The 26,855-nt window shown below is 42.9% G+C and overlaps 1 protein-coding gene across 2 annotated transcripts in view; it reads left to right on the forward strand.

Annotated features, from left to right (window-relative positions):
- Positions 1-26,855, forward strand: part of SHROOM4 (shroom family member 4) — a 229,667-nt gene that overhangs the window by 165,765 nt on the left and 37,047 nt on the right. Inside the window, exons 1-4 of one of the 2 annotated variants that reach the window (XM_045187591.2) lie at positions 4,974-5,331; positions 9,934-10,068; positions 12,623-15,116; positions 21,310-21,371. In XM_045187591.2, coding sequence (XP_045043526.2) covers positions 10,013-10,068; positions 12,623-15,116; positions 21,310-21,371 — 2,612 coding nt within the window. In that variant the 5' untranslated portion in view covers positions 4,974-5,331; positions 9,934-10,012. Of the gene's footprint in view, positions 1-4,973; positions 5,332-9,933; positions 10,069-12,622; positions 15,117-21,309; positions 21,372-26,855 lie in introns of those variants that run through there. The other variant, XM_045187590.2, reaches the window with a different exon arrangement.

The raw sequence follows: 26,855 nt of genomic DNA on the forward strand, positions 1-26,855 counted from the left end.
AAAGGTTCTGTATATATCAATTAAGTCCATTTGATATAGACTGTTGTTCAGTGCCACAGTATCCTAGATTCTTTGTTTGAAAGATCTGTCCATTGTTGACAATGTAGTGTTAAAATTCCTACCATGAGTGTGTTGCTGTCGATATCTTTCCTGAAGTCCTTCAAGTTTTCCTTTATATACTTGGGTGCTCCCATGTTGGGTGCATATATGTTTACAAGATTTATATCTTCTTGATGGATTGATTATTCCCTTAAATATTGTGAAATGTCCTTTTTTGTCTCTTTTTATGGCCTTTGCTTTTTTTGATGTTTTATTTTATTTTATTTTATTTTCTGCAGTGTATAGTTTTTATTGTTTTTCAAGTACAGTTGTCTCAACAACCCAATTAAAAAATGGGCAAAGGACTTGAACAGACACTTCTCCAAGGAAGACATACAGAGGGCCCAGAGACATATGAAAAGATGCTCAGCATCACTAGCCATCAGAGAGATGCAAATTAAAACCACAATGAGGTACCATCTCACACCAGTCAGAGTGGCCAACATAAACAAATCCACAAACAAATGTTGGAGAGGATGCGGAGAAAAGGGAACCCTAGTGCACTGTTGGTGGGAATGCAGACTGGTGAGGCCACTGTGGAAAACACTATGGAATTTCTTCAGAAAACTAAAGATGGAACTGCCCTTTGACCCAGCAATTCCACTCTGGGATTATACCCTAAGAACCCCGAAACACCAATCCAAAAGAACCTGTGCACCCCAATGTTCATAGCAGCACAATTTACAATAGCCAAGTACTGGAAGCAACCGAAGTGCCCATCAGCAAATGAGTGGATCCAAAAACTATGGTATATTTACACAATGGAATTCTACACAGCAGAGAGAAAGAAGGAGCTTATACCCTTTGCAACAGCCTGGATGGAACTGGAAAGCATTATGCTAAGTGAAATAAGCCAGGTGGTGAGGGACAAATACCATATGATCTCACCTTTAACTGGAACATAATAAATAGAAGAAAAAATGCAAACAAAATATAACCAGAAACATTGAAGTTAAGACCAATCTAACAATGGTCAGGGGGAAGTGGGGAGGGGACAGTGAGGAGAGGGAATTACAGGAACTACTATAAAGGACACATGGACCAAATCAAGGGGGAGGTTGGAGGTGGGGGAGGGAGGGGTTTCAGCTGGGGTGGAGTGGAGGGATGGGGAGAAAAGGCATACAACTGTAATTGAATAACAATAAAAAATTAAAATTTAAAGAAGAAAAGAACAACAGAGGTTATCAAAGTGATTGAAAAAAATTTAAAAAACTGTACCTTGTCAATAAAATAAACCTTTAAATATACAGACTCATGTTAAGTATGGAGAAGGAGATACCATGCTAATACCAGATTGAATGTGGGATGTAGGGGTGGGTAGGGCAGGGGAGAGTAATGGGGGGAAATGGGGACAACTGTAATTGTACATTAATAAAAAAATTAAAAAACAGAGAGAAAAACAAAAGAAAGATCTTGACCTGGCTATTTAGATAATTGAGGGAAGGTGGAAGATGTGGGAAAGGTAGGGAGGCAGAACTTTGTAACAAAACCTTTGTCTACATAAAGTACTCATATGTCACATGACTCATTATAACTTTCCCAGACTGAAAAGAAAGCTATTGTCCTAAAAATTCTCTTTAAAATTATACATATGTACACACACATACACAGAGATACATGTGCACATACATGCATATATACACAAATATATACTCATAAACATACACACAGATACACATACACACATAGACATGTGCATTTACACACAAACACATCCCTATTCCTCCTTGGTTGGGTCTGTAGTAAGGATCTCTGTATCACCAGGCTTCAAGGTCCTTCAGCTAACAATGAGGAGTGAGTGGGCCTTTGTAGCTCTGTGTCCATCCTTGGTGATCAAGCAGATTTCCCCCTCTTCTGTCAGATAAACAAGCCATGCATTGTTCTGTCCACTGGTGTATGGGCTTCCCTTCCTGCTGAGCTAGCCAGAATGAGCTTGGACTCCTTCATGTGGGGCAAGTGGAATGTGCTGTTGTGGGAGGCTGGAAGAACCACAAAGAGTAAACAGAGGTAATCAAGGACACTCTTTTGTGCTTTTCCTTATCTAAACACTTTCAAAAGACGAAAGAGCCTAGAGTAGGTTATGACCCAGACCTCTGACTAAGTATAACCCAAGCAACAGGGACCATATTTTCCTTCTTGCCCTAGGGTATGGCAGAGTCATGGTTCTCTTTCTGCTTGCCCCTTACCTGGCTCCCTCTAAGTATATCATGAAGGGTCTTCTAGGATCCAGGATCAGACAGTTAGTACTGTCTGAGGATATTGGGGCGATAGCCCACTAATACAGCTAGAGATTGACTCCTTCCAGAATTGGCCCTCCTCTATCCTCTTACCTCTCCCAACATTCTTTACAAGGACTCTTCTGGGAGCTAGCTTCTGGCTTATCTGCTACTTCTGCCTGCATGTGCCCACACCCCAATGCACCCATGCTCACTTCTTATCATCCGAGTGCTTGAAAAGAAGCAGTCATTTTTACTTACCCAGGAGGTTATATTTGGTCATGTTACCTGGAACTCAACTCTGCTAAGTGAGAGGGTACCCCCTTTATCCCCACCCCATCTCTCAGCCTCTTTCCCTAATCCTATACTAGCCAAACTGCTCACATTCCTCTCTTATCTTTCCTTGCCCAAGAATTTCTCAAGTATATGCTGTGTGTATCCACCTGCTTATTCTATCACCTCATCTGGTAACTACCCAAATCATACTCCCACCTGCCTCCCTACCCCAACTAGTCCTATGAACATTCTTGTGCTTCTAGTTATAATTTCATTAGCCTCACCTGGCCACTGACAGGGCCAGACTGCTATCAAACTTGTTGCTATTTACTTTCTTAGGAAGTGGGGATCAGCAAGCCTCACTAGGGAAGCATTTTTAAGGCCTTGGTTACTGAGTGGAAGGGTGAATGTACTTGGTGACCAGAAAATTAGGAAAGGCTGGACACCCAGACCTGAGTAATGGCATGAGGAGACTGTTCATTTTGATGTTTGTTTGTTTCAGGCCAGGTTTATTCCCTAGTGTACTATTAATGGTATTGTATTCCCTAGTGTATTGTCAAAGTCTAGGTATCATACCCACAGCATCAGCATTACTGTAGAGTTTGTTAGAAGGTCAGAATATAGAGCTCACTCTAGACCTTTTCCTTAAAAAAAGATTTATTTATTTTTAGAGAATGGGGAAGGCTGGGAGAAAGAGAGGGAGAGAAACATCAATGTGTGGTTGCCCCTTGCACACCCCCAACTGGGACCTGGCCTGTAACCCAGGCATGTGGTCTGACTGGGAATTGAACTGGCAACCTTTTGGTTGACAGGCCAGCACTCAATTCACTGAGGCACACCAGCTAGGGCTCACTCTAGACCTTGTGAATTAGAATCTACATTTTAACAAGATGCCTTTAGTTTAGTATGCCTGCTAAAGTTTGAGAAGCTTTCTTCTAGAGTACTAGGTTTAGCTTCTGAGCCTTCTCTTAACTAATCCTTTCTCTTTCATCTTCATTCAGATTGAAGAAGTTACTTTTCTTGCTACTAATGGTATCTTGCCTATTATTATTTTTGGTAGAGGATAATAGTAATAACAGATACCATTTATGGAATGTCTCTGAGGTTCTGTGGCATTGAGGAAATTGAGGTTCTGTAACATGCTCAAGGCAAAACAACTAGTCAGCAGTAAAGCTGAGACTCCATGCCAGATCCATATGCCCACAAAAATTACCAAACTTTTTCTATACCATACTTATACCAAAGGAGGACCTATGGACTTACTTGAATGGTACCTGACTTTTGTAGAATAGATAAACATCCACCCTGACTTCCCTAGGAGGTACAGAGTGGAGAGAGGGGAAGTGGCCTCTAGCCTATGGGCATGATTTCCCCAGAGAGGAGAGGCCCTAGCATATTTTTTGTCCAGTGGGAGTTCACGTAAGCCCTTTCAGGAGCCAGAATTTGCTGGAATTTGGACCAGAGGCCAAAGGAAACTAGAGTGGGGATCAGGACTATAATGAAGGGAAATCCCCAATAGAAATTAAATTTGGATGCCTGAGCTTGGACTTTTAGAGTATGCAACAACCACATGTGGGGTTATTCTGGGTTCCGGCTATTGCACAGGTCAGTGAGGACACCGTTGAAGCCCCAGCCTGGGGCCTAGGACTATTACATCATAGCATACTATAGCTTGAAGGGTTGTTTGTGATGATGGAGTCCAATATTTTACTTTGCAGAGGGGAAATGGAAGCTCAGAGAGGAGTAAGTTGTCAGAGGTCAGAGCAAATTCATGGCAGAGGCAGGGATGCTGAGTCTGAGTGCCACCCTTCTGGAGGTGGAGTCTCTGGGGTGAAATGGAGTTTTCTTTGGGTCTGCTCAGTTGCCCATAGGAAGCACACACCCAGTATATATGGCCCAGAATGGCTTGTGAGTCTTTATATCTCAACAGGACCTTCACCTTAGAAAATCTCTAGGTCACATTCCCCCAGCTGTGTGAAATCAGCTGCAGTGCTTTTTGCTCTTCCGGCCCTGGAGGCTACTAGGCCTGGCTGATCTGGGCTTTCCTTTTCTGTGGCCCAGAGGACTTGCGGAGATGGCTGGGTGGGGTCAACTCAGTCCAGGAAGCACAGGAATTCTTTTAAGTGTATGGGCCTGGGGTATTTTTCTCTCTCACTTACGTGTATTTTTAAAAATTCTCTTTAGACACCCACTTTATCTTTCCCAAACATCATTTCCTTGCTCCTTTCCTGAGTTCTAGCAGTGGCTGGGGGCCCAACTTCCTTATTGGCCTCTGAGCTGTGGAAGGGGGCGGGCCATGGCTCAGAGGAGGCTGGAGTAGGGAAGAGGGGGGCTGTTTATGCTACTGGAACTGCCTTTTACCCTTCCCTTTGCCACCAGGGTGCTGGCTGGTTTCTTGAGCAGTGTCTTTACTACTATACAGTTAACACTGGCTTTCATTCACTGAGACTGTGGCCACATCTAGGGCCAACCAGGCTGATGGTCATACCTTGCCTTCAATTCCGCTCCTTTCTGTTCTTGGAACTGGGACCTGACTGTGGCTGGGCACCTTGGATCACACTCAGGAACTTGGGCTGATGGCCCCTCATCTCAGGAGATCTTAACAGGAAGGCAGATGGCTCTCAGCTAAGGGAGGATCCAACTTGGAAAAAGAAGCCCTGGGGTCTGGCTGGAGGGGTTGTTGATGAGCATCTGAGTTGGCTGCTCCTAAACCATCTCCCAACCCTGGGCAACTTTCCTGGTAGGTACAACTAGAAGCCATGGTTGCCATGGCTGCTGCCCCTCTCCCCACTTCTGCTTTCTTTCTTCAATATCCCTTACTTTTTGCTTCCCAAGAAAGGAATTTTGGGGTAATAAATGATAGGGTGTGTGTTTAATGTTAGTCCTGACCTGTCCTTAGAAGTAAGGAATAGTTACTTCTAAGGAATAGAATAGCCTGGAAATGCCTAGCTAGTAGTTCCCATTTTCTTACCTCTCTGCTCATTTCTCCTCATCCCAGTTCCCCACTGCCTAAGAGAAGGGATGGTTTAAACTTGAGGACTACTGATTTCCTTTACTGACTGCTTCTTAAGGGAATGGCTAGGAGAAGCCTCAAGTATACAAGCTTTTTGAGACAGATAGCTCTTTGGGGAAGAGCAGATGTGTGATATCTTAGAAAGGGCTGGAGTATCTGAGCCTCATTTCCAGCTGCTGGTTACTAGCTGTGTGTATACCCTTAGCAAAGTAATTCAGCTCTCTGTGTCTTCATTTTCTAATCTGTAAAGAGAGGAATAGCTCTTATCGATAAAGTTGGAGTGAGGATTGAATAAGCTAATGCATGCAAAGTACTTAGTGCCTAGCACATCTTAATTATTAAATAAGTGGTCCCTGTTTTGTTTTTTTTTTTTTAAGTTGATAGTATTTCAGGCACTATGCTGAGTGATTTCACACATGGGACTTAATCCAGACTATAACTCCTGAGTAAGGGATGGTTATCTTCCCCATTTTGCAAATAAAGATTCTACAACTCAGAGAAGTGTTTTGTACAAAGTCACATAGCTAGGATTGGAATGTAAGTGTGGACTAAGTCTAGAGCTCCTCAAGAATAATTATAGACCACCTATTAGACTTTATAGATAGTTTCCTCTCCCAAACTAAGGAAGGCTATGAGGCTCCAGGTCTGGCTGTAGTTTCTCTGCTGGGATTTTCTTCCACCTAGCTTGTAGTTTTCCTCCCAGTGTTCCCAAAGCCCTTAATGCCTTGCTTATGTCTTCTTTGAGATTTTTTCCCATTCCTGAAGTAACCCTAGAGAGAGTGAGGGCCTTTGTAAGCTACTTTTCAAAGTGTGGCAAGGGAGTGGTACAGCAGAACTTTGACAGTGGATGGACAAATCTGGGTGGGAGTACTCTTAAACCATGAAGGACAAAACTGAGCTGATAACTTTTATTAGAGTACCTATTTATTGACAACTTGCCATGTAGCAGGCTATGTCACAGATGCTTTGAGAATATTATCTCTAATCCCCATAATAACCTAGCCAGGTAAGGATTATTGTTCCCTTTTTCAGATAAGAAAACTGAAGGTCAAATGGGCTAAGTGACTTGCAAAAAATCACATACCTAAAGTGGTAGAGTTAAGAAATGAACCTAGATCTGTCTCACTTGTTTTGTCTCATTGCCTGCTGGCTCAGTATAGTTGGTAGGATGAGACTAACATGCATAAAATAATGATGAGCAATATAAACCCCCTATTATTATGGGCCAAACTGTGAGGACTAGATTACTAAGGGAAAGCACCCTGAAGGAAATGGTACTTGAGCAGTACCTCAAAGAACAGGTAGAATTTAGATTAACAAAATGGAAGGGGGGAATTCCAGGCAAAGGAAATAGTCATAGTAATGACTAAAATTGGTAAGGGCTTACCAGACCCTATTCTAAGCAGTTCGCATGCATTGTCTCATTTGATCTTTACAAACCCCATTAATTAGGTACTATTATCCCCATTTTACTACCATGGAAGCTCAAGCTCTGAGAAGTGAAGTCACCTAACTAAAGTAACAGAGCTAATACGTATTAAATCTAAGATTCAAACCAAGATGGTCCAGCTCCAGAGCGTGTGCTAGATTCTACTAGAAAACCAACAGCAAAGGCACAAAGCTGGTTGAAGAGTGTGTTTGGAGCAGGGACATGGGATTGGGATGGGTGGGTAAAGATAGCTTATATAGGCCTTTGAAAGTCTGATCCAGTTTACATTTGATATAGGATAGAATAAGAAATTGGGAGCCAGTGAAGATTCTTGAGTAGGAGAGTGCCACAATTCAGTTGATGTTTGACGTGATATGATCTAAAACTAGTGACTGGAGGTGGAACAAGGGGAGACTGGCTGGCAGACTGTCATAGTAGTTTAGACATAAAATGTTAATGGCCTGGACTAGAACAGGAGGTGTTGGTGGTGGGTTCTGGGTTGTGTGAAGGAGAATTGTGATTATGTGGAACAGTCTCAGTGAGAATGGAGAGAGAGAGACAGGCAAGCCAGAGAGATGTCATAAAAGAAGACTCCGAAGAATTCAGTGAGTAATTTGACTGTTGGGGAGAAGGTGGTATTAAGGCTGACTGCTTACATTTTAAACCCTGGACTTAGAAGAACTTAGGGAATCCTGGATGTGGAGGAAGGGTCCAAAATAAGAGAAGTCCCCTGTTCTCCACTGTATGCTTAGTGCCCAGAGGTATCATATGTATAAGTTGGTACAAAGTCCATAGTAGCACATTGTATTTCTGGTGAGATGCCTTATAAATAGTTGTTAATGGATGTCCACTGAGTACAGCAGCTAGAGAGACTTCTAGCATCAGGGTTTTGTATATGAGACTCTGGAGAAGGCACCCTTCCCCCAAGGTCTTCTTGAGCCTTCAGCCTCCCTGCTGTGCACTCTGAAATCCATAATAGAACAATGTGGTTAGAAGTAGGGGCCTCACCTGGCTTTCCTCCCCAATAAACCTGAATCACTGCTACTGCCCTGTCTACTCTGGTTCCAGACCTTTGGCAAGCAGCTTCCCCTACCCTTTCTCTTATACCTCCTTATCTGTGTCTAGCCTGTTACCAGTCAACCCATCTTTTTCCCAGCAAGGCCATTCTCGTCAGGACTATGTTTTTAGGCCTTAGTCCTCTAGAGCCTTGCACTGCAGGGATTTTCTGTGTTTCTGCTGAATTACCCCACTATATAACAAGCTTCTTGAAAATGGGGGCCCTTATCTTAGTGAACTCTGCACCCTCAGTATCCAGCATGGAGTCTGCCACAGTAAATGACTGTATAAATTAGTAAATAAGTTATCATTCATTTACCTCTCTGTCATCTACTTATTTATCATCTGTTTCTCTTACTCTGTCATTCATCTCTCTCTATCATCAAATTCTCTCTACTATGTATTTATCTATGATCATTCTCAGAGTTTTCTCCCTTTCTCTCATTTGTTTTTCTCTGCATCATCTTTCCCTCTTATCTCTATCATTGACCTTCCCTTCCAACACCTACTTTCTTTCTTTCTCTCTCTCTCTCTCTCTCTCTTTCTTTCTTTCTTTCTTTTTCTTTCTTTCTTTCTTTCTTTCTTTCTTTCTTTCTTTCTTTCTTTCTTTCTTTCTTTCTTTCTTTCTTTCTTTCTTTCCTTTCTTTTCCTCCCCTCCCCTCCCCTCCCTCCCTCCCTCCCTCTCTCTCTCTCTCTCTCTCTTTCTTTCTTTCTTTCTTTCATCTCCTCCTCTCTGTCTCTCTGCCTCCCTCTCTCCTTCCTTCCTTTCTTCCTTCTCTCCCTCTCACCCTCTCCCTCTCTCCTTCCCCCATACTCTCCTTATTCTCCCCCTCCTCCCTTTGTCCCTCTCTCATCACTCTTTTCTTTTTCTTCTGGCAATACCCATGCCCCATGTGTGCTCTTCTCCATACTGTTCTTACCTACATCCAAGGGTGGCATATATGCATGTGAAATATACCAGAGAACAGGGATTGGTCCTGTATAAGCCAGTCAGTTCCAGAGTTGTTGCTTCAGCTTTCAACACCAGACAGACCCTGTGGTTGCATCCAGGGCCTTGGCCTTAGACCTGTTTCCCTTTATTCACCCCTACCCTGCTGAGCAGCAGTCTCCTCTGTCAGCTAGCACACACTATTCATCACGCTGTTCTATTTTGCCTGGCAGGAGTTGGGACTCCTTGCCACCTCTTTTCCTGCATACTCAGGTGTCTCACCTCTTATCTTTCACTCTCTCAGGCCTTTACCACTCTTTATTTGAATAACTCTGTCCTTCTCACTGATCTATAACTCTCAAGGTCAAAGACTATGTTTGATTCATCTCTGTATCACCAGAGCTATACAAAGATGGTACACAATAAACATACACAAATGCTTATCAAATGAATAAGCCAAGATTAGAGGATTTGAAGCCCAGTGTTGACTTATTCAAACTTCTCAATCACTGCCCTATTCCTTTCTTAGAGAAAAATGGGAAGATTGTCCAGATTGATTTTTTTCCTCCAAGATAACTTAGGGTAGGTTCACTGTTCATTGGTCAGTAGCACTCATTTATTCTACAAATATTTATTGAGCATCTACTGTGTGTCTGGCATTCCTATACGTGTTTGGGAGACACCTATGAACACAATAGCTGCGTGAAGCAAACATTTTCTTTCTCCAGGAATTACCCTTGGGATGAAGGAGGTTTGAGTGCTGGGAGCTGAGGAGGGCCACTAAGATTCCCACACCAGCTCCTTGCAAGATATTCTACTTCATTTTAGGGAAAGAGGGGGTGGGGGCGGAAGCCTCCTAGGAAGTGATTTCAGCTCTGGTTCCCTAAGCTGACTTCCTGTCCCTTCCTTGCTGTAGGAGAAACACCCCTGTCAGTAGGCCGCACTCATGGCATGTGGCCAAGCTGCTAGAGGGATGCCCTGAAGCAGCTACCACCATGCATGTCCCTTCTGAAGCCTTCAGCTTGTCCTGGCATTCCGGCTGCAACACAAGGTGAGTTTACAACTCTCCCCTCAAGATGGTTTGGAGGGTAGACAATGTAGCCAATCCTTCTCCTCTGCTCTAGAACCAATTAGATGTTATAGAGCCCAGAGTGCTATAATGGAAAATGGAGTGGGAGTTCAGTCTGTGTTCTAGTCCTACCTAGTCTGCTGCTAACTCTGTGACTTTGGGTCAGTCCTATTTCTTCTGGAAAATGTTCCTTGAAGTATTTAACTCACTTGGCTTAAAAGGTACCACACTTCCCTGCTTTTCATACTGCTTCACTGGCTGCTCTTTTGCAGACTCTTTCCATGGTTCCTCCTCATCTCCTTGATCTCTTAATGAAAGAAGGCCTGAGGGCTCCTTCCCTGTCTACAGTGACTCACTAACAATCTCATCCAGTGTTCATCAGCTGTGTCACAGAACCAAAGCACTCAGAATGAGACCTCTCTGAATAACAGGATCTACCTGCAGTGAGGATATCTCAATGCAGAGTGTGGTGTAGTCTGTTGTTGAAACAACTGCCCAGAAGAAGAGGCAGACAACTATTTCAGCAAGCTCAGAGCCAGCAAAGCTGTTGGCCTCAGCTGTCTTTTCCCTTCCATAACAAGATCATCCCTCCAAGAAGGGATTTCTGTTGAGTCGGCTCAGGGAAACTAAGGGTTAAGTTTGCCCCCACTTGGTGGCTTTACTTGGCATTGGAAGCCATGGGCTCAGGGCAGAGGCAGAGACAATTTTTTTCTGGAGGAATACACAGAAACACATTCTGAGCCTGGCTCCTGTTGGAGTGAGGGTGTGGTTGCTTTCAGCAGGAAGGGTGGTTGAATGGGCAGCACATCCCCCTGTCAAAAAAGAATTGAAGGATTCCAGCCCAGAGGTCAAGTGAGCAGAGTGGCTAAGGGGCAGCACAGGGAACAAGAATTAGGGGAGACTGACCTGAGAGTTTCATGGGCTCCTGCCACTGCTCAGCTGTGGCTTTCTGAACTGTGGCCTTTCTGAGTGTAGCCTGCAACCTCTGAGGTTCTAGTCATCAGGAGTTATTGACATGACTTGGCTCAGTTTGGCTTTGGGTATGAGAAATCATACTTAAAATTCAAGATCGTGTCTGGTCTTAGTCCCTTTCTTGGTCTCCCCAGTTTGTCTTTACATAACATGGGGGATGAGGGCAGCATCATAGGCAAGTGCCACTATACTATCAATACTAGTAGTAGAGAGGATGCTGATAAAAATAGCAATGGAAATAGCAATCAAGAGAGGAGCAGCTACCACGTATTGAACCTTCGCTAGGTACCCAGGCTATGACAAGAGCTTTACTTTTATTTATTTATTTTTAAAGATTTTATTTATTTATTTTTAGAGAGAGGGGAAAGGAGGGAGAAAGAGAGGGAGAGAGACATCAATGTGTGGTTGCTTCTTGTATGGCCCCTACTGGGGACCTGGCCTGCAAGCCAGGCATGTGCCCTGACAGGGAATTGAACCGACGACCCCTTGGTTCACAGGCTGGTGCTCAATCCACTGAGCCACAGCAGCCAGGGCAACTTTTATTATATAATTTCACTCACAAAGCAGCCCTCTGATGCAGATATTACTATATTCCCATTTAACAGATAGCAGAAAAGCTAAGACATTGGACTTACAGAGGTCTGTGTTCTAATTCCAGATCTCCTTCTTTAGCAGCTTTGTGGTCAGTTTACTTGACTCTTGAAGCTTCAGTTTTCTCAGTTGTAAAGTGCAGATAATAATTTCTTGCCCTAAGTTTGAAATAAGACACCCTACAGTGCTTGGCACATTGTAGGTCCTCAATAAATTGTCAGTATTATTATTATCAAGGAAAAAAATAAACAGGGGATGCCTAAATTCCAGCTTTGTCTGGGCCACAAGCTAGAATTAGGTGATCTTGAGAAAAATTACCTCCTCAAAATCACTTCCTTTGTGGGACTCGCTTTATACTAGTAGTTCTCAAAAGTGTAGTCCCTGGACCAACAGCAACAGTATCAACTGGCAACTTGTTAGAAGTAAAAATTCTCAGGATTCACCCAGACCTAAAACTTTGGTGATGAAGCCCAGTAGCCTGTGTTTTGACAAGCCCTCCTTGTGATTCTGATGCATGTTCAAATTCCAGAAGCAATGATTTACAAAATAGGCTGACTGAAATTGAATCGGCCCTTTAGGCTCCTCTCTAATGGTAATAGTCTGTGATTGCCTCTCCTGGCATAGAACCCCATGCTGACTCTCTAGGGACAGTAACAGATTCGAAGCAATTTTAGACTCACTGATGTCAAACAGAACGTAATCCCCGATGGACTCCTCATACTTTTAGTCTTTGGTGTGTTGCTCCATCCTCCTTTCATATTGTTGTTTTGTTTCCCATTTTACCATATCACTGTAGTGTCCCAATGTCCATCTCTTTTCCTGTTTTCCTTACTTCATTTCTTGCTTTGTCTCATTCTCATTTGTGGCATGGGTGCCTCTGGGTTGTCCTGCCTTCTCCCATGGCAGGGCTGGCCACAGTGAGAGAAGGATCTGGTAATTTGGCTAACTAATCAGTATGCCCTGTGTCTTGCAGTGACGTGTGTGTGCAGTGGTGTCCACTCTCCCGGCATTGCAGCACTGAAAAGAGCAGCTCCATTGGCAGCATGGAGAGCCTGGAACAACCAGGTCAAGCCACCTATGAGGGTCACCTCTTGCCCATTGACCAGAACATGTACCCCAACCAGCGTGACTCAGCTTACAGCTCCTTCTCGGCAAGCTCAAATGCCTCTGACTGTGCCCTTTCCCTCAGGCCAGAGGATCCAGCCTCTGCAGACTGTGTCATGCAAGGCCCAGGATTAACTAAGTCCCCTAATGGCAGGCTTAATGTGGCTGAGACTTCAGGAGGTACCCAGCGCACCAACGGGGGGCATCTGACTCCCAGCTCCCAGATGTCATCCCTCCCACAGGACATCCACCACTCAGGGCCTGCCAAAGCTGCCAAGGGTCCACCACAACCTCCAGTGAGGCGAGACAGCCTCCAGGCCTCCAGAGGCCAACCCCACAATGGAGAGCAGCGGAGGGCTTCTGAGCCTATGGACTCTTTGCAACAGAAGGAGAAACCAAGCTTAGACACTGAGCTATGCCCAAGGAACCCTAACAGGTTCTGCTGCCTCAGTGGGCAAGACCAAATGACAAATCAGAGCCATCAGAACTGTGAGCTCAACCAACCTCCTGAATCCAACCAGCAGGGCTATGAGCACCTATTGATAGAGGCCTCAGCCAAACCTGTTGGATTCCAAAAATCATATGACAAAGTGTCCAGCATAGATTCCAGCCCACTCAACAAGGTTTCAGCAGAGCTAGCTAAGACTTCTTCTTTTGGCAGCCCTTCACACCTCACAGGACCCACAGGCCATCGCCATAGTGCCCCTGAACAGCTGCTGGCATCCCACTTGCAGCATGTGCACCTTGATACCAGGGGTAGCAAGGGGATGGAGCTCCCAAATGGGAAGGATGGGCATGAGTGGACTCTGTCCCTTTTGCATAGCAGCCACACAGGGAAGAAAAGTCCATGTCCTCCTGCAGGGGGAAACCAGGACCAGCCCAGCAAAGAGAGAAAGACCAGACAAGTAGATAATAGGCCTTTGGGTTCGGTGCACCAGAGCCCAAGCAGCTCCCCCCAGGAAGAAACTGATGGACACCCTCCAGAAATAGGTTTCCAGGACCCAAACAGAATAAGTAGAGCAGGTAATGAATTGGCCAGCCAGCAGCCCTCTTCCTCTGGCTCTTTTGTTCAACAAACCAGGGACTGTTCTTCAACCACTAAAGTAGCTAGCACCACAGAGGCAACTGAAGAAGGGAACAATGAGCCCAAGGAGTGTGGCCAGGTGGGCAGTAGGCGAAATGGAGGGACCCGGGGCCGCTCGATCCAAAACCGGCGGAAGAATGAGCGTTTTGCTACCAACTTGCGTAATGAAATTCAGAGGAGGAAGGCTCAGCTCCATAAAAGCAAGAGTCCCTTATCACAGCTGTGTGACACTAAGGAGCCAGTGGAAGAGAGTGAGGAGCCCCTAGAAAGTCTTCTACTTCCTGCCTCTAACTCACATCTTCTACCTTCATGTAAAAAACCACCAAGCCCCAGAGACAAGACCTTTAACAAGAGTATGATGCTTAGAGCTAGGTCTTCAGAGTGCCTCAGCAAAGCTCCTGAGAGCCATGAATCGAGGACAGGCTTGGAGGGACAAATAAGCCCTGGCCAGAGGCCTTGCCAGTCCTCTATGCACCTGAACACCTGGTGGAAAGCATCTGATCCATCCTCTTCAGAGTCTGAGAAAACAAAAGTTCACCAAGGAGTCCATGGAGGTCATTGGAGATGGTCTCCAGAGCACAACCCGCAGCCACATGTGGCACTCGTCATGGAAAGCTCTTCCAACCCAGGAGATAACAAGGAATTGAAGGCTTCTACTGGCCAAGCTGGGGAGGAAGCCATCCTCTTGCCCTTTGCAGACAGAAGAAAGTTTTTTGAAGAGAGTAGCAAATCCTTATCAACCTCTCATTTGCCAGGTTTAACCACTCATAATAACAAGACTTTTACCCAGAGACCAAAACCTACAGACCAAAACTTCCAGCCAATGAGCTCCAGCTACAGGGAATTGAGACACCATCCTATGGACCAATCATATCATTCCACAGACCAACCATATCATGCCATAGACCAATCATATCATTCCATGTCACCCCTTCAGTCAGAAACTCCTACTTACTCAGAATGTTTTGCAAGCAAAGGTCTAGAACAATCTGTGTGTTGTAAGCCACTGCACTGTGGTGATTTTGATTACCACAGGACCTGCTCTTACTCTTGCAGTGTCCAGGGAGCTGTAGTGCATGACCCTTGCATTTATTGTTCTGGGGAAATCTGCCCTGCTTTGCGAAAGAGAAATATGATGCCAAACTGCTACAACTGTCGGTGCCACCACCACCAATGCATTAGGTGTTCAGCTTGCTATCATAATCCCCAGCACAGCACCCTTGAGGACAGCAGCTTGGCACTTGGCAATGCTTGGAAATACAGGAAGCCAACAGTGCAGGTGAGGACTTGGTTCTTGCATGGGTGAGCTTCATTATTCTCTTTCTAAGGAGAAAGTGAGGTGCATCATTTGAAAACAATTGTAATTTCTTAAAACTGTATAATGCTAGTCTACCATATGGTAGCTTATTAACCTTGCACAGGACTCTCAGCCACCAAGATTGCAGTTTCCTCATTTTTAGAGTTAGAGTAAAATAACTTTTCCTTCACAAGATGGACAGAACTAGGATTTATAGCCTGACTCTATAATTGGTATCTGAGTGACCTTAAGCAACTTATTCAACGGCCAAAATTTGCAATAATGTGATTTTTTTAATTTAAATATTTTATTGTTTATACTATTACAGTTGTCCCAATTTTTCCCCTTTTCACCCCTCCACCCAGCCCGCCCCCCACTCCCACAGTCAATCCCAACACTGTTGTCCATGTCCTTGGGTCATGCATATATGTTCTTTGACTAATCCCTTCATGTTCTTCCAACCATTCCCCCCCTCCCCCCTCCCCCCTCCCCTCTTACAGCTGTCAGTCTGTTCCATGATTCTATGCCTCTGGTTCTATTTTGCTTGTTAGCTTATTTTGTTCATTAGATTCCTATTATAAGTGAGATCACATGGTATTTGTCTTTCACCGACTGGCTTATTTCACTTTGCATAATGTTCTCCAGATCCAACCATGCTGTCACAAAGGGTAGGAGATCTTTCTTTCTGCTGCATAATATTCCATTGGGTACCACAGTTTTTTAGCCCATTCATCTACTGATGGGCACTTGGGCTGTTCTAAAACAATTATTATATGGAAAACTAATTCAAAACAGTGGTTGCCTATGGGAGGTGGCACAGACATTGACTGGGAAAGGTCATAAGGAAATTAGTTTGGTCATGATAACATTCTGTATCTTGATAAGAGTTTGAGTTACACAGGTGTATACATTCATCATAATTCCTCAAAGGCACAATTAATATTTTTGCATTTCACTGGAAGTAAATTTTGCCTTAAAATACTATAAACAAATATGGAACTTTATTTAATGATATATATGCTGAAGTTTTTGAAGTCTATTGATGCTCTAACTTATTTTATAGTTTTCAGCATACAAATGTTGCACATATTTTGTTATATTTATCCCTAAGATTTCATGACTTTGACGCTATTGTAAATAGTATTTTTTAATGACAATTAAAATTCTTTGTTACTATTATATAGAAATACAATCCCATTTTGTTGTATTGGCATTGTATCCTGTAAGCTTTTTGAAGTCATTTATTGGTTCTAGTAGCTTTTTGGTAGATTTTTAAAGATTTTCTACATAGACAATCATGTCACCTGCAAATGGAAATAATTTCAAATTTTTCTTTCCACTGTATATGCTTTTTATAGTGGAGAGAGGGGCCTTAATGCACTGTCTAGGACCTCCAATACAAGGTATAATAGAAGTGGTGAGAGTGGATATTGTTGCTTTGTTCCCCATATTTTACTATTAAATATGTTAATTGTAGGTTTTTCATAGATGCCCTTTATGAGGTTGAGGATGTTTCCTTTTATTTCTAGCTTTTATCAGGAGTGGATGTTGGATTTTTTCAAATGTTTTTTCTGTATCTATTGAGATGATCATGTAGTTTTTGTTTTTTAGTCTATTGATATGATGAGTTACATTGATTGATTTTTGAAGCAAGAACCAGCCTAGTATCACCCACTTGGTCACAATGCATTTATCCTATTTATGTGTTACTAGATTTGATTTGATCATAGTTTGTTAAAGATTTTTGTGTCTATGTTTATCATGGATTTTAGTCTGTAGTTATCTTGTAATATCCTTGTCTGGTTTTTATATCCAGGTGCTGGCCTTACCAAATGAGCTGGAAGGTATTCCCTCCTCTTCCATATTCAGGAAGAGTTTGTATAGGATTGGTATTATTTCTTCCTTAAATGTTAAATAGAATTCATCATTGAAGCCAACTGGGCCTGGAGTTTTCTTTGTGGAAAGATTTTTTAAATTACAAATTCAATTTCTTTAATAGATATAGGGTCATTTAGGTAATGTATTTCTTCTTGGATGAGCTTTGGTAGTTTGTCTTTCAAGGAATTTGTCCATTACATTTAAGCTTTCAATTTTTATGGGGATAAAGTTGTTTGTAACTTAATTTAAAATGCATCAAGAAATTAAGATGGATTGGTGGGTGGACAGAGAAGTGAACAGAGAGATACATGATAAGAGAAACATGGTAAAATATTAATCATAGAATCTAGGTGGTGGATATGTGTGTGTTGATTGTAAACTTGTTCAACACTTCTGTATGCTTGAAAATATCCATAATAAATGTTAAAAAGAAAGAGGAGAGGTCCTGGCTGGTGTGGCTCAGTGGACTGAGTGCCAGGCTGTGAACCAAAGCATCACTGATTCAATTCCCAGTCAGGGCACATGCCTGGGTTGTAGACCAGGTCCCCAGTAGGGGCCCTGTGAGAGGCAACCACACATTGATGTTTCTTCCCCCCTCTTTCTTCCTCCCTTTCCCTCTCTAACAATAAATAAATAAAATCTTTTTAAAAACTTTAAAAAAAAGAAATAGGAGAGTAAATATAAAATAATTTTTTAAGGGCACTGATGCTGGAATCAGACTGCCTAGGTTCAAATTCCTATGCTTTCCCACTTAAAAATGGAGGTAACAGCACCTACTTCATAAGTTGATTGTGAAGATGAAATGATGGAATATGTGTGAGGCATTTAGAACAGTGACTGCAAGATCGTAATCATCTTGTAAGTGTGAGTTATTATCTTTTAAAATAAGGGGAGTGATTGGCTTAGCTTGGGAAAGTTTGCCAAAAGAAGGACCTGCAAGTAGACCATAGCAAAAGGGGACTGAAGCAGGGTGGAGGTTTGGGGTTAAGGAGATGGTGGTTTCAGATATGTCAGCCCAGGGCCAATAACTCCATAAAGGAAGAGGTGAAATTTGCAGGTTGTATCAGTTGGCAGCAGCAATGCAGGTTTTCTTTTGCAGTCTGAGGGAGGGATATATTCAGTTCCTAATGCCTATGAGACTAGCTGAACATGTCTGCTTAGACACTAGGCTTTTGGACATGTGGATGGCCATCTAAGAGCCACTGTGTGCCCATTCTTACCCCTGCCACCTGAACACACCCCACCCTCCGACATGAGGAAATCTTGTAGCATGGATTAAGGTACCCCAGCCCATATGACTAGGGCTGTGTGAAGTAGGGCTGATTTCCTTCTCCTTCTGGCCCCTGGAAGATGTTGGAGAGCTAATTGGCTCCTGTTTAGTGTTGTTAAGAGAACTAAAATCAGTACACACTTACATCCCTCATACTTCATGCCAGTTTTCCATTTATTATCACATCATTTCATTTAACAATTGTATGATGTGTTATAATAGGATCCCCACTTTACAGCTAAGGAAACTGAGGCTCAGAGAGGTCACACCTCTAGAAAATGGCAAAGCCAGCATTTGAACAATAACATTTGAATGTCTTCTGTGCACCAGGTACTGTTCTACACACTTCACATATATCAACTCATGCAGTCCTCAAAGCAATCAAGAAATAGTTGATGTTATTATCACAAACATACTATTAAATAGCTGGAGAAAATGAGATAAAGAGAAGTTGTGTATTTTGCCTTAGGTCACATAACAAGTGTGGCATTTGAATTCTTGTAGTTTAGCTTCAGGGCCCAAGCTCCTAATCATGCTACACTGTCTCTCCATAAGCTGATTTCAAAGCCCAGGCTTTGTCCAGTATGGCAGGATGCCTTTTAGCAGTGTATCTTCTATAGGGGCAGCAAGTTCCCACTACAATCAGTCACCATCTGCAATAAGCCATGGCGTAACTGCCTCTTTGGTTCAAAGGGTGCAGGCAATTTACAGCAATCTAAGCTCAAGAAAAAAATGTAATGTGATACTGGGAATCTGCAAAGGAGGCTGGGAGTTGGGACACAACTTTGTTTGGTTTGGCCACTGCTATTTACTGAGCACTTCCCATAGGGCTAGACAGGGCATGGACAGGAAATCCTGGCTCCCACTGTGGCTGAACAAGTATAAGGGCAGGGACATCTCACAAGGGCGCCAAGGCAGAGTCTGAAATCTAACAAGTGGTTAGAGCTGCTCTAACATGACAGGTACAGACAGGGACTGCTCTGATTCTGTAAAAGCTGAGAAACCTCATCCTTCCTCTGGCAACTAACATCCAGAGCCTCCTATGTGCTGAGCACTGTGCTAGACATTATGTATGCACATCCCATTTTATCCTGACTACTGGGAACCAAGCAATGCTACATAGTAAAGTCCTTATTTGCCAGATCGGAATCTGAAGTTCAGGAAGGTGATACAACTTCCCTCAAATAACACAGCTATTAAGTATTTTAGCTAGTATGACTGACACTAAGTGTCTTAATCCCAAAAGGGAGTATTTTTTAAAAATGTTATTGTTGTTCAAGTACACTTTTCTGCCTTTCCCACACACCCCAGCCCAACCCCCAGCCCTCCCCACCTCCCTCCCATTTCCACCCCCACTCCCATTATTGTCCATGTATCCTTTATAATTGTTCCTACAAACCCTTCACCCTTTTCCCCTGAAATTCCCTCCCCTCTCCCCTCTGGTCACTGTAAGCCTGTTCTCAATTTCAGTGTCTTTGGTTATATTTTGCTTGTTTGTTTGTTTTGTTGATTAGGTTCCTGTTAAAGATGAGATCATATGGTATTTGTCTTTCGCCGCCTGGCTTATTTCGCTTAGCATAATTTTTTCCAGTTCCATTCATGCTGTTGCAAAGGGTAGGAGCTCCTTCTTTCTTTCTGCTGCATGGAATTCCATTGTGTAAATGTACCATAGTTTTTGGATCCACTCATCTGCTGATGGGCACTTAGGTTGCTTCCAGTACTTGGCTATTGTAAGTTGTGCTGCTATGAACATTGGGGTGCATAGGTTCTTTTGGATTGGTGTTTCAGGATTCTTATGGTATAATCCCAGCAGTGGAATTGCTGGGTCAAAAGGCAGTTCCATTTTTAGTTTTCTGAGGAAATTCCATACTGTTTTCCATAGTGGTTGCATCAGTCTGCAGTCCCACCAACAGTGCACTAGGGTTCCCTTTTCTCCACAACCTCTCCAACACTTGTTTGTTGTTTTGTTTATGATGGCCATTCTGACTGGTGTAAAGTGGTATCTCATTGTGGCTTTAATTTGCATCTCTCTGATAGCTAGCGATACTGTGCATCTTTTCATATGTCTCTGGATCCTTTGTATGTCCTCCTGGGAGTAATTTTTTTATTTAACTAGGACCAAGGTAATAAAACTTTAAATGGATCCAATAATAGCATTGGAGAAAGTGGGAATTTGGAAGATCAGTGAGGCTTAGAACAACTGTGCATTCCAGTTGCTAGAGAGGGGGTGCTGAATGCAAAAGTGGGGAGAATGTCAAAGTCAAATTTGCATTAGGTTTGCAGCTAGAATAGGAAGGTAGGGACACTTTGGGACACTTTTACAAGTGGCACACATAAAGAGGGCAAAGAATTGCTTTGGCAAAGCCCTAATGGAAAAAAAGTGCCCACAGTGAAGAATCTACTCCTGTAATGTGAGGAACATGATGCACAGCACTCAGGGTCCCGAGGGATAAGCCCATCTCAGCCCCTGCCAGTGTATCTGGGAGAAGGAAGGATCACAGCAGTACAGCAGTGTGCTGGAATGCATGATCTCCATCTATCTCACTCTAGGAAAGGGTTACTGCAGCAGGAGCTTTAGGCCTCAAAGGCCCCTCAAGGGCCAGGGCTTCCAAGAAGATGCTTTCTATGTTGGAAGAGTCAAAAGGAAAGAGCAGGTTCACCAGGCAGAACAAACAAAAAGACCTCCTTTGCAACAGCCAGAACAAACAGCAAACGTGCTAAACTGGTTTTTGACGTGGTTTGGGAGGGGAGTGGAGAAACGGAGGAAAACATAGAGTTTCTAGACTACACTGTCCATGTCCCTGAGTGCTCTCTCAGTCTCTGCATGTTCCCAGCAGTTCATCAGGTCTCCTGACAGGCCTCCTGAAAGGCAGCCTCCATGTACATTTCTCTAGCCTGCATGGGAGAGTAGAAGGAACCAGGTATGGGACCTGGCCAGGGACAGGTTCCTAAATTCTTCACATTTTGAGGCCATCTAGATACCTGACTGCTCAGAGCTCCCTAACTTTTCAGAATTTTGCTTTGCAGGAACTTCCTGGGGACAAATGGAAATCAACAACAGGAAACAGGAAGACCAGCCAGTCAGGGAGGTAAGTGGCTTCTCAGGGTGTTGGGGTAAGTTGGTGCCTCTGAAGTTTCTATAGAAATGGTAAGCTCTTCTGTTTGTTCAGCTTTCTTTGAGGAACCTGGTTTGGTGTTGATAGAAAGGGCTTGATGCCACAAACATCATCCAGTCTGCCCCCAGGCAGTGGGTTACAGACCAAACTGATTGCTAGGACACTTTAGAATATGGATAGTCAGGCAGTTTTGTGGGACATTGTGTCCATCATCTCAGAGGTCTGAGGCAGGCCTGCCCAAGTACAAGAACATGTAGGACCAGACCGTGCTGAAACAGATGAGAAGGCATAAATTATGCCTGCCATCCCAGTGCCCATTGGGCAGTTGGAGGGAGCAAAACGGAGGTAAGACTATCAAGCTACTGCTGTGCCTTTGCCTAAGAGTTGTTGGAGGTACTTGTTTCTTGGGTTCTACAACCTTTCTTTTTATAAGGCTTATTAAAAACTTAAGGTCTGCTCATTAAAAGACCAAGGGCAGATTATACTAACAATAGGTTAAAATTCCTGAGAGAAAGCAGGGACATTTTCACAAATGGCATATATGGCTTGGGCTAGAGGGAAAAGAGTTGCTTGGGCAAAGCCCTCAAGGAAAAAAATGCCCAGAATGGAGTCTGCTCCTGTAATGTGGGGAGCATGGTGCACAGCACTCATATTCCCTTTGAAATATCTGCCTACCTGCCATAGGTGACCATAAGGAGTAAAAGTTACCTTTTCTGGGGTGCTCTACATCAGCCTGGCTGGACACTCTTTTGTGAAATTCCTTGATGTACTCTTACAGTCAGTTCTTCTCCAGGCCTAATTATAAGACACCTTTAAGTTATATTGATTCTTTAACTCAAATTCCAGGAATGAAGGAGGGATAGGGAAGAAAGCTCTTAGCTGTGCCTCAATAGGAGCATGTAGGAAGGGGACACCAAAGGAGAGGACTAGAATCTGGGTCTGACCCTGGTAGAGCCTGAGATTCTTTCTTGGGTTCTATATTGTCCCCTATGATTTGATGGTGTAGTCAGGAATAATTTTGGCTTTCTTTTGATTTCAAAGTCTGGGAAACCTACTGATTTTCTGGTTGGCAATGAAAAAAGGAGGGACCCAATATAAAGTGTCAGTCACTGGGCTGGATCTTTTTACATTCATAATCTCATTTATTCTCCACAGCAGTTAACTTTTACTAGCTATTTGATAGATGAGGTGCAGAGAGCTTATGTAACTTATCTAAGGTCACCTAGTATAACTGATAGAACCAGGATTCAGACCCAGGTTTGTCTGGCCCCAAAGTTTACGCATTTTTCATCATAACTACTTCAATTAAGATCCCTAAAGAAACACTTCAAACTGATCACTCAATGTCATGTCTCAGGCGTCTATCCTGGATAGGGATAATATGGGATTTTATGGTTAGTCTTGATTCCTCTCTGTGAACTGGCTTGTATTATATCTTCGGAGAACTTGTTTCAATCTAGTCGGTCTGCAGAGTTTCCTATATTATACTGAAAACTTTGAGAGAGAACACCACACCTTGGTCATAGACTTATTCTATGTGCCTAGCACAGAGAAGTTGCTCAGGGGTATTTTTCATTTGCTTGCAAAATGAAGAAACAGAATCTCTACCATTGAGTGGATAAAATCACACAAAAACAATAATGCTAATTAACATTTCTTGAGACAGTGTTCTACTCTGGGAACCATTCAAAGCACTTTACATTTATTTATTACTATAACCTTAAGGGATGGGTACTATTTTTTTAATTTTAATTTTTTATTGTTATTCAATTACAGTTGTGTGCCTTTTCTCCCCATCCATCCACCCCACCCCAGCCAAAGCCCCCTCCCTCCCCCACCTCCACCCTCCCCCTTGATTTTGTCCATGTGTCCCTTATAGTAGTTCCTGTAACCCCTCTCCTTACTGTCCCCTCCCCACTCCCCCCTGTCCATTATTAGATTGTTCTTAACTTCAATGTCTCTGGTTATATTTTGTTTCCTTTTTTTTTTCCTATTTATTATGTTCCAGTTAAAGGTGAGATCATATGGTATTTGTCCCTCACCGTCTGGCTTATTTCACTTAGCATAATGCTCTCCAGTTCCATCCATGCTGTGGCAAAGGGTATAAGCTCCTTCTTTCTCTCTGCTACGTAGAATTCCATTGTGTAAATATACCATAGTTTTTGGATCCACTCGTTTGCTGATGGGCACTTAGGTTGCTTCCAGTACTTGGCTATTGTAAGTTGTGCTGCTATGAACATTGGGGTGCACAGGTTCTTTTGGATTGGTGTTTCAGGGTTCTTAGGGTATAATCCCAGCAGTGGGATTGCTGGGTCAAAGGGCAGTTCCATTTTTAGTTTTCTGAGGAAATAGGGATGGGTACTATTAATCTCCCCATTCGCCCAAGAAGAGAAACAGAAGCAAATGCAGAAAAATTAACTTGCCTAAAGTCCCACAGATATTAAGTTGACTAGATCCAGGCAGTCTTACTTCAGAGACACTCCACAGTAAGTTCTTACTTAACATAATCAATAGGTTGCAAATTTAAGTGAAACCATGCAATGAAATCAATTTTACCATAGTCTGACTGATATAAACAAGAATTAAGTTCCTATGGAATATATTCTGGTCACAAAAATGTCACCAAATTTCTAAATGAAGACCCAAAACACTTCTAATATTAAACATTGAAATAAGGATTAAAAAAATTAATTCTTTTCTAACCCACCTATTTCAGTTCAGGGTTGCAGATGGTCAGAGTCAATCCTAGCAGTTCAGGGAGCAAGGTTGGAAGCAACCCTGGACAGGACACCTTTCCATCTCAGGATGCACTCACACACACACCTACACCCACACTCACTCAACTGGGATAAAGTAGACATGCCAATTCACTTCATATGCACATCTTTGGGATGTAGGAGGAAATCTACATAGAAGAACATGTGAACTCCACACAGACAGTGGCCCTGGCTGGGAATCATTTTTTCCCTCATCAATGTTTTAACAAGATACCATTGAACAAAGTGATGTAATTCTAGGACCTGTTGTACTACCCTACAGTGCTTCTCCAAAAATGGTTCTTTTACCAACCAGTCAGTGAAGTAAGAAGACTTTATTCAAAACTTAGTGTATGTACTACCTTTTTCTAGGTGAGCAGGGAAATAATAAAGAGCACCAGGAAGAGCACATGATGCCTGCCCACCCACAGCTTGAGCAAGAAAGACTAACCCACACAAAGTTAAGTAGCAGTAATAATAAATTACCATTTGTAAAACAACCTACATGCCACAGCTAAGTTACAGATATGTTTTATTGTCCCCAAAACTCTGTCAGGTAGGTATTATTATAGCTAGGGTGGTGGTTCTCAAACTTGAGTGTACATTAAAAAACACCTGAAAGGCTCATTAAAATAGAGAAATAGGTAGATCTTGCCTCCAGCATGTGTGATTCAGTAGGTGTACAGTGGGGATCAAACTGTACTTCTAACAAGCTCCCCAGGTGATGCTGATGGGATCACACTTTGAGAACTGTTGACTCAGATAAAGATTCTGTGATTCAGACAAACTAAGTAATTTACTGAAGATCTCATGGCTACTAAAGGGACAAGCCATAATTTAATTTTTATTTTATTTTGTAATCCTCTCCTGAGGATATTTTTATTGACTTCAGAGAGAAAGAAAGTAGGGAAGAGGGAGAGAGAAGAGAGAGAGGAAGAGGGAGAGACTGGTTACCTCCAATAGGCACCCCAACCAGAAATTGAACCCAAAATCTAGATACATGCCCTGTCTGGGGATTGAACCCAAAACCTTTTCATCTATGGAACAATGCTCCAACCAAATGAAACACCCAGCCAGGGCAAGACAAGCTAGGATTTAAATCCAGTTGTTGGTTATTCAGGCAAGTTTCTATAGGATAAAGTATCAAATACATGGTTTAAACAAGAAATTCCTGGCACATGGTAAGGGGCCAATACATAATAAGTGTTATTGGTTTAAGTTCATTGGAGGGTAAGTAAAGGGAAGGTTGGGACCTATAGGAGGAAAGAACCAGAGGGGAGACTAAGCAGGGCATGTGGGAGGAATAAGACCCCTTGGTTAACGATTCTGACCTTCAACTCAGTATGCCTGGGTTCAAATCCATCTTCTTCCATTCTCCAGCTGTGTTAGCTTGGGAAGTTTCTCACTCCCTCCTTTTTTTCCCTACATTTTTAAACTGTTGTTCACGTACAGTTGTCTCCATTTTCCCCCCACCACTCCCCGAAACCTCAACTATCCCCATGTCCCACTCTTGATTCCACCCCCTTTGGTTTTGTCCATGTGTCCTTTATACAAGTTGCTGGCAATCCTTCCCCATTTTCTGCCCATTATCCCCTCCCACCTTGTGTCTGGTTACTGTCAGTTTGTTCTTAATTTCAATGTCTCTGGTTATATTTTGCTTGCTTCTTTGTTTTGTTGATTAGGTTCCACTTATAGGTGAGATCATATGGTATTTGTCTTTCACCACCTAGCTTATTTCACTTAGAATAATGCTCTCCAGGTCCATCCATGCTGTCACAAAGGATAGAAGCTCCTTTTTTTTTCTGTTGAGCAGTATTGCATTGTGTAAATGTACCACAGTTTTTTGATCTATTCATTTACTGGTGGGCACTTAGGTTGCTTCCAGTACTTGGCTATTGTAAATTGTGCTGCTATGAACATTGAGGTGCGTAGGTTCTTTTGGATTGGTGTTTCAGGGCTCTTAGGTTCTAGTCCCAGCAGTGGAATTGCTGGGTCAAAAGGAAGTTCCATTTTTAGTTTTCTGAGGAAATTCCACACTGTTTTCTACAGTGGCTGCACCAGTCTGCATTCCCACCAACAGTGCACTAGGGTTCCCTTTTCTCCACATCCTCTCCAACACTTGTTTGTTGATTTCTTTATGATGACCATTTTGACTGGTGTAAAGTGGTATCACATTGTGGTTTTTATTTGCATCTCCCTGATGGTGAGTGATGCTGAGCATCCTTTCATATATCTCTGGGCCCTCCGTATGTCCTCCTTGGAGAAGTGTCTGTTCAGGTCATTTGCCCATTTTTTAACTGGATTGTTTGTCTTCCTGGAATGGGGTTGTGTGAGTTCTTTATATGTTTTGGAGATCAAACCCTTGTCCAAGGTATCAACATAATAAAGACCATATATGAGAGACCTACAGCCAACATCTTACTCAATGGGCAAAAACTAAAAGCTTTCCCATAAGATCAGGAATAAGACAAGGATGTTCACTTTCACCACTTCTTTTCAACATAGTATTGGAAGTCCTAGCTACAGCAATCAGATAAGAAAAAGAAACAAAAGGCATCCAAATTGGAAAGAAGGAATCAAAACTGTCATTGTTTGCAGATGACATCATAGTGTACATGGAAAATCCTATACACTCCACCAAAAAACTACTCGACCTAATAAGCAAATTTGGCAAAACATCCGGATACAAAGACAATATTCA

Source organism: Desmodus rotundus, chromosome X, assembly GCF_022682495.2.
Source record: "Desmodus rotundus isolate HL8 chromosome X, HLdesRot8A.1, whole genome shotgun sequence".
Lineage (NCBI taxonomy): Eukaryota > Metazoa > Chordata > Mammalia > Chiroptera > Phyllostomidae > Desmodus > Desmodus rotundus.